General features: G+C 39.1%; 1 protein-coding gene across 1 annotated transcript; it reads left to right on the top strand.

Moving 5' to 3' along the window:
* Positions 1–7,676: 7,676 nt before the first annotated feature.
* LOC121368644 (C-type lectin domain family 4 member E-like) lies at positions 7,677–17,347 on the top strand. The gene is made up of 5 exons (XM_041493383.1): positions 7,677–7,824; positions 8,805–9,047; positions 14,969–15,048; positions 16,148–16,244; positions 16,892–17,347. Exons 1-5 carry the CDS (start codon positions 7,677–7,679, stop codon positions 17,113–17,115), a joined length of 792 nt encoding a protein of 263 aa, XP_041349317.1. The 3' UTR covers positions 17,116–17,347.
* Positions 17,348–17,609: the final 262 nt, after the last annotated feature.

Genomic DNA, 17,609 nt, shown 5'->3' with positions numbered 1-17,609 from the left:
AGTAGCTAATCGGGGCCGCTTAGCGCGATGAAAACCAAGGGCAGATAAGTATGTTTCTAATAGAGGCTATTTTTAAAACGCGAAAATTTTATTATATTAAATTGAATTGTATGGATGGAATATTCTTTTGGAGATAGTTTTCAAATGTAAAATATGGTGAACCGTTGTTTAGTGTTTGGATGTATCAAAGCAGCAGTTTTTCCGAACTTTAAACAAACCGACAATCACATGGTTTGCATGGAAGTGGTTCTTAAACGGAATCCGTGCGTAATGGAAAGGACCATCACGATGGGATAGGATCTACAGTGACCACTGCATCCCTGGGGATTACGACAATTATTTAAGGTGGTCAATAAATATGACACCTATATATATATGTTTTTTTTGTTGTTTTTTTGTTGTTTTTTTAAAGGTATCTGTTCCAAGCCTGTATCCACACAGGCACATGTTCTACGATTGCACATAATACAACAAACAAGAAACCACGACGTGCATGAGCTAAACTAGAGCTCAAAAGGGGAAGGGGATGCCGGGAGGGTACCAGAGCAGGGGCGGCAGTGTAAAATATAGTGGTAAGACTCTTCTTACAAATTCAATTTTCACAGATACAACAAATATAACCTACAAAAGTGGCTCTTTGAAAAGTGTTAGGCCATGCGCCGTCCCTGCGGTGGCGTAGGGAGGGGGCCTACAGGAACCCACCCCCACCCCCACCCCCATAAAACTTCTTTTTTTAAAACTACTAAATTTTATAAAATCATATATACACATGTATATACATAGTGTGGGTTCCTCCCCTCGCCACAATCCCAATATAAAATCCTACCTACGCCAGTGGAGGGTATCAAGCCTAGAACGATAAAAAATATGGGGCTTATATTTCATAATTTAATACAAACATTTTGTGCGTGCGTGCGTGTATATATATATATATATATATATATATATATACTCAACAACGAAAGTTTAGCTAATGTTAAAAGAAATGGTATAACATTTAAAAAATAACCTATTTTTATTAATTAGTATTCACATCTGAAACGTTTACCATTTACAAACAACATAAACTCATCAACCTTTGCCTTAACACACCCTGGTTTTCTTTTACGTTTATTCAACCATGGCACATTTAAACGTCATAAAAGATATTTGCTAAATTTCGTTGTTGAGTATATATACACACACAAAGTGCGTATATACACACACACGCACGCACGCACACACACACACACACACACACACACACACACACACACACAAACAAACACACAGAATGGACTCTGTCCAAATCGGCATCTATCTAAAGCGTCATTATGTGTAAACCGGCACAGTTTTAAAGTCCCGTTCAGCTACCGTTAATTTATTAGGAAACAAAAAAATCTGTCGACACAGGATGCTTTCTATTCTGGACTTCGGATGCAAGTTGATACCTGCATTGCATCATACCGATCTGTCTAAGACAATAAATTCAGATCCCTACTTTATGTGATATTAAGCAATAAAATAATGCTATTTATTCTACTTGTTGTTTTAAATGCGTTCAGATCTGAACATATATTTTTATTACAGTCAAATGTTAATATCCCACTTTCAAATGTCGGGACTGAACCTGTGGCCTGCTTTTCACAGGTAGGTAGGTGACAAAAAAACACAAAAAAACCTGGGTAGACAACGAGTCCCGCTCTAATACCACAACAATCCTATGTTTGACGTCAAATACCTTTACATCAATCATTTTCGAGTTAAGTGATACAAAAAAATCCACATATTAATCACTAATACACATACTACAGAAAGAAACCCGACAGCACCCACATTCAGCTACGCTTCGTGACACTCCGTCGCAACAATTACAAAGCTCGGCGATCTATTTCGAGACTGGGCGATTCCGCCTTGTGCAGCAGTTACAGGGGTCGTCTCATAAGAGGAGGCAGTACGTAGCACATACTTTTGCCGTATCCTGTCGATAACACCCCAAATGTATCCTTCAAATTCAAAATGGAATCAATAATGTGTAATTGTTTTGGTTTAATGACGTAATGAAATCCAAATTCATCCAAAATGGCATTAGCCAACTCTTCCATGTTGTAACTTCGCTTGATATGAGACGGCCCCTGTAACTGCTGCACAAGGCGGAATCGCCCAGTGCGCGATCACGTGGTCTACGTCTCGAAATAGATCGCCGAGCTTTGCAATTGTTGCGACGGAGTGTCACGAAGCGTAGCTGAATGTGGGTGCTGTCGGGTTTCTTTCTGTAGGAAGTGTATTAGTAATTAATATGTGGATTTTTTTGTATCACTTAACTCGAAAATGATTGATGTAAAGGTATTTGGCGTCAAACATAGGATTGTTGTGGTATTAGAGCGGGACTCGTTGCCTACCGTTTGGTAGTCAGGAATTGCCAAAAAAAGACATAGGTTGGTCTCTGACTGTAATGAGAGCGTGTTTATGTCCAAATGTCCGTCTAGCTCTCTTACAGTCAGAGTACTCGGGCTACTACCTACACTGATCAAAGGTTTGACCCCCAAAGCGGTGCGTAGAAATTGGAGCGAAATAGCGAATCGGACTGAAAGAGAGCGACCGAAGACAAATTAACAATTCGTATCTACAACGGTATATTTATTGACGAAATAAGTGTTATTTCTCACTGTTACCTTACGAAATGCGCCACAATAGACTAGAATGGTAACTTTTTTTTCTTTAGAGCTATTTGTGGAAGTCGACGGCAAAAAAATAAAAAATAAAAGTGAAAAATACGACTTTTTAAAAAATTTATTTGAGCAAAATTTACGTCGGCGGGTTCGTAAACCGAATAATAAAAAAATACTGGCCTTACGAGTTGGAGCGAACCGTTACGGTCAGCATTACCGCGGTGTCAACAAACAAACATGACGGAACACATTTCCGCCGTTTTCTCTGACAACACCAGATACCCGGCTAAAGCAAATTCATACATACGTGTTTACATTATTACTTGTTCGAATCGGACCGACCTCGGTGGCGTCGTGGCAGGCCATCGGTCTACGGGCTGGTAGGTACTGGGTTCGGATCCCAGTCGAGGCATGAGATTTTTAATCCAGATACCGACTCCAAATTCTGAGTGAGTGCTCCGCAAGGCTCAATGGGTAGGTGTAAACCACTTACACCAACCAGTGATCCATAACTGGTTCAACAAAGGCCATGGTTTGTGCTATCCTGCCTGTGGGAAGCGCAAATAAAAGATCCCTTTCTGCCAATCGGAAGAGTAGCCCATGTAGTGGCGACAGCGGGTTTCCTCTCAAAATCTGTGTGGTCCTTAACCATATGTCTGACGCCATATAACCGTAAATAAAATGTGTTGAGTGCGTCGTTAAATAAAACATTTCTTTCTTTCTTCGAATCGGTGTTATTACTCTTCCATTTACGATTTTAGGCGAACTCTCCGCCATCTTGTGTTTTCTTCTTTTGTGTTTATGATTTATCGTATTTACACTTATTTTGTGGCAAATTTAATTAATCAGCATTAATAGGAGACAAATTATTTTACTTTCATATATATAACCATTTCGATCCAATGGCAAGACTGTCGTCGTCAAAATAATTTAGTTTACGTCCAATAGGACGGCGGGACAAGCAGAGGTTTTGGAGAAAATTACGACCGTTATTTATTTATTTATTTATCAGACTTTTCATATAAGCCTGTGGTTTATTATTATTATTATTATCATTATTATGTTGTTATTATTATTATCACTATTATTTTATTGTTATTATTTTTATTATTTATTTATTAATTACCATTAATAGTTGTTGAATGTGACTTTGATTGCTTTGGACTTCATTGCTACAAAATAGGCCTACTAATGTACTTCCTGTGTTCGCGTCTTACCGACACGTCATAATTTTTCTGACAACAAATACACTCCAGTTCTGGGGTGGGTGGGTGAAGTTGCAGAGTACCAAAGAAGAGAGTTCCGTGTCAAAGTTCGACGTTCAAATATTTACGGAGTAAAAGTAGCTGTGGGTGTGATTGGTAGTAATATGTGACATTGATTATTTGTCCAAATACTATTATCCATTGACAATAAATAAATACACTTTTATTTGTTATACAGTTGTTATGCAGTATATACCAGAGGTTGAAACTAATGCGGGGTACCCCCAAAAATGGAACTTCAATTTTCAGCAAAAAGGACGGTTGCTATTAAAAACATTTTCTTGCAGGTAGATTAGATGTGAGGTGCCACACTTTCTATTGCTGTACTTCCTGGGTGTGTTGAAACGCAGCTTATATTAGTTTTATTAGTAAACGTTAACATTATCGGCAATAGGCAGTTACTGAAAAACAGTTACGACAAACACCCGAGGCCATAATATCAAGTTTGTGTCCCCTCCCAACAATTTCGGGTGGTACGTCATCTGTTGATGAATCAGATGAATCGGTTGAATCGACCACAGCACGCTTTTCTATTTCGGCAGCGGTGTACATTGGTTCAAACTGAAAGATGTTTCGCTATCCATTTCGTGCTTACTGTCGTAAGCCATCTTTGTTTAGTGGCTTTTTTTGTATCAGGTCAGGTCATAAGTTTACTAGTTACTACACTAGTACTGTAGTAGGAGCTGACGTAACATACTGTCCCGATGTTGTGGGCGTGGTTACCAAAAAGGACGCAAGATGGCTGCCCCAGTTAGTAGAATAAAAAATCAGGGTGGTTTTTTTTATTAATTCGATATGTCGGTATGCCGATTATGCATCTTTCCAACACATCAGGCTCATATTTGAACATTCCTTTAAACGCACCAGATACCATCGGGTAAGTGTGTGTGTGTGTGTGTGTGTGGAGGGGGGGGGGGGGGATTGGGCAGAAATTAGGGTGCCCGTGAAAATATAAAAATGTGGATGGCTTTGAACGTGATTTCTGACATCTGAATGGCAAAATAGACCTCTTTCACATTCCACTCACGCGAGATCTCGCAAAAATAGAAAAATAAATAAAATAAGATAAATAAGTAAATAAATAATTTGTGGATAGACATGTGACATTGATCAGTAGTTATACGACTGTTTTTTTAATGAAACGATAAGGGGAAAATAGAGCTGTGATAAAGGTCTAGTGAGTTAGGGGTTTTGTTGGGGGGTTTTAGGGGGAAGGGGAGGCATGTTTTATTAAATTTTAAATATTGATACATGTGGAGAATGAAACATCACTGGAAATCCGCGTGAATATTTAACTATAATTCTAATTGTTAAAAGTAGCAAACACATTCTACTAAAGTTAATTTTATTGTATGAATCTTTTAATTTTGCGTTGTTAAAAAACACTTGACAGGTGGCTCCAGACACTTCGTCTAAGTTAATGTTTTACTGCTTTTGGTCTTAAACCATTTCAATGTAAACTTTAGCAGACCGTTTTTCGCAACCATTTTACCACCTTATACGAAATATATACGTTAGTCGCTAGAGATTCATAGCTCCTACGAAGCTACTCACGACGCTCATGACAACTGCCCCCCCCCACCCCACCCAATTTGTATATAGCCTCGGTACCGTCCAATTCGGCAAGGGATGTTACTCTTCGCGCACATGCGCAATGGGAATGTGAAAGAGGTCTATTAGCCATTTTTAAACAACAATTTTAAAACTATTTAAAGGATTATTTTGCCTTGTGATATAACCCAAGAATATTTTTAGATGGCCTTAGACGGATCTCACCTGTAGAGTGTTGGATTAAAGACCAGAGTCGCTAAGGATGCTCCCCTTGAAGATTTTATGATTGCGTAGCATTAAAAATGATTTCTCGGCATCTGAATCGCAAAATTAACCATTTTTAAACAATACTTAGTTGACTATTTCAAGGTGTGTTTTGTGAAGTTTTTTTTTACATAGTTTTATGACCCAAGAATGTTTTGTTTTATTATTATTATTTAGTTGGCTTTTGACGTGATTTCTTGGCATCTGAATAGAAAAATTACCCATTTTCATTTTAGTGACTCGTTTGCAGTGTTATAACCCAAGAATTATTATTTAGATGAGTTGAAATCCAATACTCTCTGCAATCGTTTTGTTACTGTGACTTCTTTTGTGCTTGGAAGGGAGACAATAGGCGCGTGTGCAGCGGAGGGATGGGGTCGGGGGTCAAACTCACAACAGAAGCAAATTTTCTTTTCAATAAAGTTTTCGGGGGAGCAGGTCTCCCCCTCCCCATAAACTTCGCTCACCACAGTCTACTCTCCCCGACTCCGCTAAAATTATTGCACGCGCACCTGGACAGTTATAACTCAGCTCATTCAAATATTTTTATATTACTGTGTATTATCAAGTGACGTTATCGAGCTCGTCGTGTCATCAACTATATATATGCAAATGGTCAAAAAGGATAGTGTACTTGATTACTATATTTCACCGGCCGAATTAAACACTCAGGTGTGGTGCTAAGAGAGGACAACTCGGAAAACCAGCCAGGAACCTATATTTTAAAAGTCCCTAGCATTTTTAACGTTTCTTTGATTAAATAAATGCGTGTGCGCGTAATAGGGCGAGTGAGTACATGCGTGTGTGCGCGTGTGTGCGTGTGTGTGCGTGTGTGTGCGTGTATGTGCGTGCGTGTGTGTGCGCGCGTGTGTGTGTGTATGTGCGTGTGTGTGCGTGTGTGTGCGTGTGTGCGCGCGTGTGTGTGCGTGTGTGTGTGCGTGTATGTGTGTGTGCGTGTGTGTGTGTGCGTGTGTGTGTGCGTGTGTGTGTGCGGGTGCGTGTGTGCGTATGTGCGCGCGTGTGTGTGCGTGTGCGTGTATGCGTGTGTGTGTGCGTGCGTGCGTGTGTGTGCGTGTGTGCGTGTGTGTGTGCGTGTATGTGTGTGTGTGTGTGCGTGTGTACGTGTGTGTGCGTGTGTGCGTGTGCGTGCGTGTGTATGTGCGTGTGTGTGTGCGTGTGTGCGTGTGTGTGCGTGTGTGTGCGTGTGTGTGTGTGTTTACAAGGTACTGTATAAGTGTTATATTGTTAACACTGATTTTGCTTTAGCTCACTGCTTCCTTTCCTTTTGAATTCCATCCAAATCTGCCAACTCCTTCTATCTTTCAATTTATATTCTGTCCAGTTCCACTTTCCAGTCCTTGACTCTCCCAAAGCAACAGGTGCGTATCTCTTGTGGCCATATGTGCCACATATTTGTTATATCCCAGACAGGTAGGTGATAGTTTGAACAGCTAAGAAGACGGAGATGGAGGAATTCGACACCACAGAGTTAAAACACATTGAAACCGTTGGAGAGATTGGAATGTGTGTTTATATTCCGACCATGAGAAAGATAGACAGAGGGTGACTAATGTTAAAGATGAATGAAAGTGCGAACCAACCGTAACGGGATGTGAACCACTGTCGTTAGCTTGACAGTCCAGTAGCTTATCTAATGGACCACGGAATAACAAGTGGGAGCGAGGGAGGAGAGAGTGAATGAGTGAGGGAGTGAGTAAGTGAATCGGTGAGTTCACTGGTATGTATAGTTTTTATATTTGCACTGCACCAAGATAAAGGTAGTTTGTAAATTATTGTATTTACTAATTATAACACCACTACAATTTTCTCAGCCATACCTATGTACATGTTAATATGTTTTCAGTAACACAGAACATAGCATTGTGGAAGCCTACTGAACAGAGTGCTACCTACGTCTATAAATCAAATGTTCAATATTCCTACTATGCTGTCGACGGTGAAACAAAAAAATCTGGCATGGCGACTGTGTGCACATACTACCTGTTCCGGTAATGTACAGCCCTGGTGGCAAGTTGACTTCCAGAAAACCTATGAAGTAGGTACAGTCACAATAACAACATCATCTACTTCAGGTATATATATTAACATTTAATTTTTTATTGCTACAAATAATTGCATTATAAATTAAATGGGGGCGGGACGTAGTCCAGTGGTTAAGTGCTCGTCTGATACGCGATCGGTTTGGGATCAATGCCCGTCGATGGACCCATTTGGCTATGTCTTGTTTCAGCCAGTGCACCACCTGGTCGTGCTGTCCTGTCTGTGGGATGATGCATATAAAATATCTCTTGCTACTAATGGAAAAATGTACCGGGTTTCCTCTCTAAGAGTATATGGTATATGTGAAATTGCCAATGTTTGGCATCCAATAGCCGATAAATAAATGTGCTCTAGTGGTGTCGTTAAAAAAACCCCTTTAACTTTGAAATTGAATAATAACAAAACATTGGAGTTAGTGTTTAATAATTTATGACGATCATAGGGGTTAAGAGTTATGGCTTGAACTGGATGTGTTTCCAGTCAGGCTACATAATTATCAGCTTATAATGCACCCGTACGAGCCACGTGTGCTTGGCGATATTGATATGGTCAGTGAACGCACATCAAAAGTTAAAGTTTATTTTGTTTAACGACACCACTAAAGCACATTGATTTATTAATCGTCAAACATTCTGTCAAACACTTTGTAATTCAAACATATAATAAATAGATCTTTGTTTTTTCAAAATTAGCTAAGAGCATTATTTAAATATAAAGTTAAAGCAATACTCAGAACAGTGTGTTTACGTCGTTTCTATATAGGCTACATGTATATTTACCTAGGCCTATATCGAAAATAAAATGCTTTACGAGAGAACAAAATAGCTGAGGGTAATAAATAGAACACCAAACTCGGTACCAGTTATTATAAAATGTATGTCCCTCGTGAAATAATTTTCATTTGTTACTCGCTAAAGCTCGTGACAACTGAAAATTATATCACTCGGGACATACATTTGATAATAACTGGTAACTCGTTTATTATCCACAATTTATGTAACATTATTCACAGGATCGCTGAAGGATTTCTTAATCACTGTGTATGCGGAGGATCCGACAACACGACCACATATGAATCCTGCGCATTGTTACCAGCACAGTGGTACCGTGAAGAGAGGTGCTACCATTACTGTTCACTGTGATGAGAATGTCAAAGGACGATTTCTGAGAATCACAAACCACAGAGGGTCCAGTGATGTCAGGTGTATCAACATGGCCCTGTGTGACGTCAAAGTAACAGCTGTAGTGAAGACGGGTAAGCACGTGGTCCCATGATCACCACACTCATCCCCACCTCACCCCACCCCCACCCTCGCCCGTTTTAAGTGCCACAATATACAACACTAAATTGCTCTAAAAACGCGTCTCTGAGCATCTATATTTTTAAATTTGCATGGGGAGTATGCACCTCCACCCCCCCCCCACCCTCCACCCCCCATCCCCGACACGTGAGCTCGGCTCATCTGCCTTCGACACACTCAAATTTAATTGCCCTTTTAAGAACCCAGGGACACCCCACCCCTTACAAGATCCGCCCCTTAAATAGCGTGTTCAGTAGGACGAGCGCTCGTGGACAATTTGAATCCCACCCAATCCTATCCCAAGGGAGTAATGTTTTTTTTTTTTTTTTTTTTTGCTTTTTGCTTTTTTATTGGCAAAGGTACCGTGTACAAAACATATATTACAAAATACAAGGAAAAATAACAAAACAATATACGCACGTATTTGAATACAAACAGTAATTGAACCCCCCCCCCCCCCCCCCCACACACACACACACAACAACGTATGTACAGCTGATGTTTTAGAAAGGTATAAGATGTATTTAAACACATGGGCTATTTCACAGCAGATCTCCTAATTACTCGATTTATATATTTGCATGGATATATTATATATATTATTTACAGATACATTAAAAACCAGTTGATAAAATCGACCTTAATTAAAAAGAAACGGTGAAGAAGAATTTTATTCGCTGGCTTCTAATACCGCAACAAATAGGCACCATTTTTTAACATGATCGTCCCCTTGCAAATTTATTTGTGATATTATTTTTTTCTGTCGTGTAATAATCCTTTGCCATGCCTAGAAGACGACGAAACGATAGTGAGGTGTTAGCTACACGAGCATTACATATAATGTTTTTATAACCGTTATCCTACCACATATAGTTCCGCATCTGCCACGCCACGAATTTAACAGTTTTTCTATTTTTACCAGCTTTTCATCCAAAATCAGTGTCCAACGAGTATCTAGTTATTTATTAAGTGTTATACCTAAAACCTCAAACTTGTTTTCACACCAATCTAGCCTTAGCTTTTTGCACATTTCTGCCATGGTATTCGCAAAGGGACCTAACCCAATAGTTTTTGTTTTTTGTTTCTTTATTTTAAGGTCCGATATGTCTCTAAAAATATCTAAAACATGAATTGCATTTTTAAGAGAGCAAGGAGATCTATCTAAATACAAGTGAGTGCCATAGGCAAATTGTTCAATTTTATATTCAAGCCCCCCCCCCCCCCTATGTCAATTCCGTTAATAAGAAGTTTGTCCGGACAAGAATTCCCAGAATTTCTGCACTTGATATAAATAAATATGGCAAAAGGGAGTTTCCTTGCCGACAGAATTTTTCGATGTTGAAGTAAGTAGTACTATAGTTATATGTAACAGAGTATTCAACAACAGTAGTACCGCCCTCACAGCTCTGGAATTGTTGTTTGGGAGTAAATGTGTCCTATCATACACGTATCTCTTAGACGTTCACAAAAACCAATCCAGAAAGTGACGTCTGGGAACATTCGATCTGCTGGTGATACTACGCGTCTGCGTACAGGGATAGCCCACGACACTAACGTTCGTGAATTACATGTATGTATAAACTGTTTGTTCCTCAATGTAGTAAATTCGGTTTTATGTGAAGCGCATGAACCAGTTTAGCGAACGGGATTTTTTTTTCGTTCTGTCTGGCTGAACGCAGACTTGATGTCCCTTAGAATACTATTATGTGAAATTATCCCTAATTTCTTCTGATTACTATACGTTGAAGGTGTAATATTTCAATATTACGGTAATTACTGTATTTATATACACAGCACACTGGTTTAATGCCAGTCTTTTAAAAGACTGAGTTTGTTGCCATTGCTAAGATGTCGACTATAGGAGACATTGTAATGACACGGGACGAGACGTAGCCCAGTGGTAAAGCGCCCGCTCGATGCGCGGTCGGTCTGGGATCAATCCTCGTCGGTGGACCCAATGGGCTATTTCTCATTCCAGCCAGTGTACCACGACTGGTACATCAAAGGCCGTGGTATGTGCTATCCTGTCTATGGGATGGTGCATATAAAAGATCCCTTGCTGCTAATCGAAAATAGTAGCCCATGAGTGGCGACAGCGGGTTTCATCTCTCAATATCTGTGTGGTCCTTAACTATATGTCTGACGCCATATAACCGTAAATAAAATGTAAGTGCGTCGTTAAATAAAACATTTCCTTCTTCTTCTTGTAATGACTAACACTGCGTATATTAAACACATGTTTGTGCATACAATATCAGTGGCTGTATAGTAAATGTGTTTCTGGTTGTCTTAGTAAATGTATCAGGTCAAAGTTCATTATATTTTCTACTATAATTCCCCACCCCTCCTGTACAAATCCAGTTCGGAATACTTATAAACCTTAGGACGACTAGAAACACATTGAATATAATTATAGACACTAATATCATAAGTGTACGAGGCGGGAGGGGGAAGGCGGAGGGTGGTCAACTACCCCCTTGTGCTGGAGCAAATTCGAGCAAAAACGATAAAAATATTCAGACAAAATGAACTGGCCTGAAACCTTTTCATCATGTATTTTACCCACAATCTTACTATAATTCATGTAAAAATGCGTATTGATTCGTTTGCAACCTTATTTAGCTGTATGGCAGTAATGCTAACATGAATAAATGTTATTCAGATTCGTGCATTTTCATTTAATTCGGTCAAAAAAATCAACCTTTTTCCCCTTATAAAAATGGGAGCACGTATGCGTGGGGTGTCATTCTCGATTTTGGCAATTTCCAGGAAAGTCGATTAATCACCATGGAACATTATTTCTGTCAATCGTTTTCATTCTGTTGATTATACAGTTGTTACTGTTTTGTGTTTAGTCATTTTTATTGTTTGAATTTGCGATTTACTGATAAAAAAACGTCAACTTTCAAATTTCACTTCTGACCCCAATCGTCCTTCAAGATCTTTGGTGGTCATAAAACCTACTGTAATACTGAACTACCGGTTATAATGTTTGCCCATATTAATTCACTATTATCATATAACCATTCCCTTCAGCTAAAATACCTTACAATTTTGGCAATTGTAAATTCTTATTAGAGTTCCCTCATTTTGTGGAAGAGTATTTATCTGAGAAAAGGGCTAGAGTATGCTTAGTGTTAAAAACTGGCAGTTTCCAAATTTCCGATGACAAAAGGGTCATTAGCCATTGTGTCCAAAATGCACATACGTTCTTAAATCTGATTCCGTAGATCTTTAGTTTGATTATTTTGGGGTTCGTTAATAACGTTTACATTAAACATATAAGGCTGAATTTACAAGAAAGAAAGAAATGTTTTATTTAACGACGCACTCAACACATTTTAATTACGGTTATATGGCGTCAGACATATGGCTAAGGACCACACAGATATTGAGAGGAAACCCGCTGTTGCCACTTCATGGGCTACTCTTTCCGATTAACAGCAAGGGATCTTTTATGTGCACCATCCCACAGACAGGATAACACATACCACGGCCTTTGATATACCAGTCGCGGTGCACTGGCTGTGACGAGAAATAACCCAATGAGCCCACCGACGGGGATCGATCCCAGTCCGACCGCGCATCGAGCTAGCGCTGTACCACTGAGCTATGTCCTACCCTTATATATTTAAAATGCTTAAACACTTACTTTTAAGAATGACAGACTTTTTATATTCGGCCCAATATGTTTCCGATTAGTACGAAAACCCTGACCCGCCTATCTGTTAGTTGTGTTTAACGACAGCACATTGATTAGTACGAAAACCCTGACCCGCCTATCTGTTAGTTGTGTTTAACGACAGCACATTGATTAGTACGAAAACCCTGACCCGCCTATCTGTTAGTTGTGTTTAACGACAGCACATTGATTAGTACGAAAACCCTGACCCGCCTATCTGTTAGTTGTGTTTAACGACAGCACATTGATTAGTACGAAAACCCTGACCCGCTTATGTGTTAGTTGTGTTTAACGACAGCACATTGATTAGTACGAAAACCCTGACCCGCCTATGTGTTAGTTGTGTTTAACGACAGCACATTGATTAGTACGAAAACCCTGACCCGCCTATCTGTTAGTTGTGTTTAACGACAGCACATTGATTAGTACGAAAACCCTGACCCGCCTATCTGTTAGTTGTGTTTAACGACAGCACATTGATTAGTACGAAAACCCTGACCCGCCTATCTGTTAGTTGTGTTTAACGACAGCACACTGATTAGTACGAAAAACGTGACCCGCCTATCTGTTAGTTGTGTTTAACGACAGCACATTGATTAGTACGAAAACCCTGACCCGCCTATCTGTTAGTTGTGTTTAACGACAGCACATTGATTAGTACGAAAACCCTGACCCGCCTATCTGTTAGTTGTGTTTAACGACAGCACATTGATTAGTACGAAAACCCTGACCCGCCTATCTGTTAGTTGTGTTTAACGACAGCACATTGATTAGTACGAAAACCCTGACCCGCCTATCTGTTAGTTGTGTTTAACGACAGCACATTGATTAGTACGAAAAACGTGACCCGCCTATCTGTTAGTTGTGTTTAACGACAGCACATTGATTAGTACGAAAACCCTGACCCGCCTATCTGTTAGTTGTGTTTAACGACAGCACATTGATTAGTACGAAAACCCTGACCCGCCTATCTGTTAGTTGTGTTTAACGACAGCACATTGATTAGTACGAAAAACGTGACCCGCCTATCTGTTAGTTGTGTTTAACGACACCACATTGATTAGTACGAAAACCCTGACCCGCCTATCTGTTAGTTGTGTTTAACGACAGCACATTGATTAGTACGAAAACCCTGACCCGCCTATCTGTTAGTTGTGTTTAACGACAGCACATTGATTAGTACGAAAACCCTGACCTGCCTATCTGTTAGTTGTGTTTAACGACAGCACATTGATTAGTACGAAAAACGTGACCCGCCTATCTGTTAGTTGTGTTTAACGACAGCACATTGATTAGTACGAAAACCCTGACCTGCCTATCTGTTAGTTGTGTTTAACGACAGCACATTGATTAGTACGAAAACCCTGACCCGCCTATCTGTTAGTTGTGTTTAACGACAGCACATTGATTAGTACGAAAAACGTGACCCGCCTATCTGTTAGTTGTGTTTAACGACACCACACTGATGTATTAATTATCGGCTATTGGATGTCAAACATTTGGTAATTTTTATTATATAGTCTAAGGCAGGAAACCCGAGAAAACCTCAAATGGGCCCACCGAGGGGAATCAATTCTAGATCGACTGCACATAATGTTTTGTTTTTAGTCATTTTTATTGTTTGAATTTGCGATGCGGTGTAATGCAACGCGATGAGCGTCTACGGGCTGTTGACATGCTGCAAACGGGCAGAAGTCAGCGTGAACTGGGGAACCTATTATTTTTGGTGGTATTATTAATATTATAATGTTTTTAAGCTGCCTATTATCTCAGAAACATTCTGGGCCGATTTCGTGGAACTTTTGTAGGTAATTAGGTCACTCGGGGGATTGAATGTGTTAAAATAGTTCGTATATATGCTATGTGTATTATGTGAAATTATTTATTTTAAAACATTCTTCAGGTGTCTGTTTAGTCACTTTATGAAAAAGGTTCTGAACCCATATAGATGAAATCTGGTAGGTACTTAGGCCCACCAGGGGCATTTTTTGCATTAAAACATTGTTTATAGGCTATGTGTGTTGGCCTCTATCACGAATTTCGTATTGTATGCCAGATTTTCAGGCAGTTTTCTTTTTTTTTCTTTTTTAATTATTATTATTATGATTATTGTTATTGTTATTGTGATTTATTGTTTATTTAAAGTTGATTTAAAAAACACACCTTAGATTGATATTTTTTTGGTATTTACAGATTGTCCAAAGGGATTCGTCAGAAATCAAGATTCCTGCTTCTGGTTTTCTCCATACACTACAAAATGGATCAGTGCCCGGGTGTGTATATTATAAAATTGTACGTTTGTTACATTCATTTGCTGGGCAAAAATAAAAGCACAGATTTACGTATAATAGGCCGTGGGCTACATAGAGTCCACGTCACCCCCCCCCCCCCCCCCACACACACACACACACACACACCACAACTGAACCACATTATGTTTTTTAGGAACCCTAGTATCTCCAGAATATGGTACAAACAGGTAACAGTGAAAAAATTGGGATCCACTACTCATTTGTTACCAATATTGGAGGGTACCCTAGAAAACTCTCTATATTTTATTCATCAAAATGTCTACTAGTATGTCAGTGACATGTATTATAGATCAAACTGAATCTTATGATCTCCTGGTTAAAATGAAATGTATTAATGTAAGATATATACTTAAAAACCATGACTAAATCAGCATTAAGTGACCACACCTCGTTTTCCTTTTTGACATCCCTAGAAATACCCCCAATTTCAATGCTATTTTCTTTTTCACAAAACTAGACAGTAGGAATGAATGAATGAATTAATGTTTAACGACACCCCAGCACGAAAAATACATCGGCTATTGGGTGTCAAACTATGGTAATGCAAATAAATAAAGTGATGATCAACATCAATATAAAAATTCAAGACTTAAACAAAAACAGTGTAAAGAACTGTGCAAAAACACAAATATCACATAATTTTACGGATACTGAATTTTACTCAAAACTTCAATTTTGTGCTGTATTGGCCATTCTCAAAGAGAATGTTACACCCCTGCACCACGATGAGGTTACAGCACACGCAGGGATAGACAGTGGGAGTCATTTGTTTGCAATATATTTATATTCTACACTATCCTAGCTTTAATTTGACACCAATATCAGCATACTGACTTGCTCTTAAAGCATGCTAAAATGTATAGGGGCAATGTGTTTGGGTGTGTGGGTGGGTACGTTTTTATTTATTACCGTTATAGATACAATATGTTTTTGATATAATAAAGGTCAATTAAACAATGTGATAAAGTATTTTTTAAATGAAATTGTATACTCCATTTTTTGTCCTTGTCTTTTGGATTTATTTAAAATTAACGATCCCGTATTTTCATTTTATGTTTAGAGCTACTGTAAGGTTCTGGGTGGTGATTTGGCCGTTGTTGACAATCAAGACACAGACAACTTTCTTGGTGGATATCTTAAGAGAATCGCAAAGAAGAGTGAGTACAAATAAAAATGTCATTATAGTTAATAGTTAAAATATTTCATATGGGACTTGAAAAGGGCCGTTCAACAGTTACGTAATGCTCAGGGGGTGAGGGTTGGGGGGGGGGGTATCAAGGGCAGCCTGTAAGTAACATAATGCGTGGTAGAGGAGGTGTCTGTCAAGATTTAGTAATGTTTTCAAAACAAATGATTATTTTTATTATTAAAAAGGTTTGTTTGTTTTGCTTAACTACACCACTAGAGCACATTGATTTATGAATCATCTGCTGTTGGATGTCAACCATTTGTTAATTTTGAGGTATAGTCTTAGAGAGGAAACCCGTACAGTTTTTCATTAGTAGCAAGGAGATGAGAGCACATACCACGGCCTTTTTATATACTAGTCATGGTGCACTGACTGGAACGAGAAATAGCCCACATGGGACCACTGACAGGGATCGATCTTAGACTGACCGTGCATCAAGCGAGCGCTTTACCGTCCTGTACCATATTTATTAATAAAGTAAAATGCAGTCATTGGCATATTGTTTTTCAATGCACAAAAACATTTAGAATAAATCATCCTGTTTTATTATCTTCCTGTGACGCCCCATTCTTCAATTTCCATTTCTTGTTATGTGTAACCTTGTGCTCGTTTCAGATGCATCTTACTACCTGGGCGCCAGTGACATAGCCGTTGAAAACAACTGGAAGTGGGTGGACAGGAAGGACCATTACATGCGCTACTCCAACTGGGCAGTGGGCCAGCCACAGTCACAGCATATTCATGAGCACTGTCTGGCCATGAACGAAAGCTCGCGCTTTAAATGGCACGATATTATCTGCAATCTCAAGAATTACTTCATCTGTGAAGTGAAGCCATGATTTCATTCTCAGAATGAATAAATAAATAAATACAGTCGAACCTATTTATAAAGCGACTCCGGTACATGTGGAAAGGGCTATTAAATTTGGCCTTTAAGCACAATTGGTCTTTGTATCAACTTTAAAAAATGCATTTGCCTATACTATAATCGTGAGGGAATATATCTGGGTAGGTGATTATTATAAAAGGAGTCATTTATGAAAAAGATCGACTGTATCAGTAAAACCAAAATATTTCTTCAAATGTTTCCACAATAACGAATTTGAGGTATGTTCAGGAGGGTCAGCGTGATAGAAGACGATCGTAATCAGTCAAATTGTTCACAAGTTCTCGGCCTCATGAACACGCCACAGGGTCGTGTCTATATGTACGTTTGCGCAGACAGGATATCTCACACCATGCCCTATTATGTACCAATCATCCGACCTTCCGACTCTGTCTTCTAAGCTGTCCTCACCAATGACTACCTAACAGCATGCTCTACAGTGTATTA

Source organism: Gigantopelta aegis, chromosome 3, assembly GCF_016097555.1.
Source record: "Gigantopelta aegis isolate Gae_Host chromosome 3, Gae_host_genome, whole genome shotgun sequence".
NCBI classification, from domain to species: Eukaryota; Metazoa; Mollusca; class Gastropoda; order Neomphalida; family Peltospiridae; genus Gigantopelta; species Gigantopelta aegis.
The sequence above is the reverse complement of the archived record's forward strand: the minus strand, read 5'-3'. Positions and strand labels throughout refer to the sequence as shown.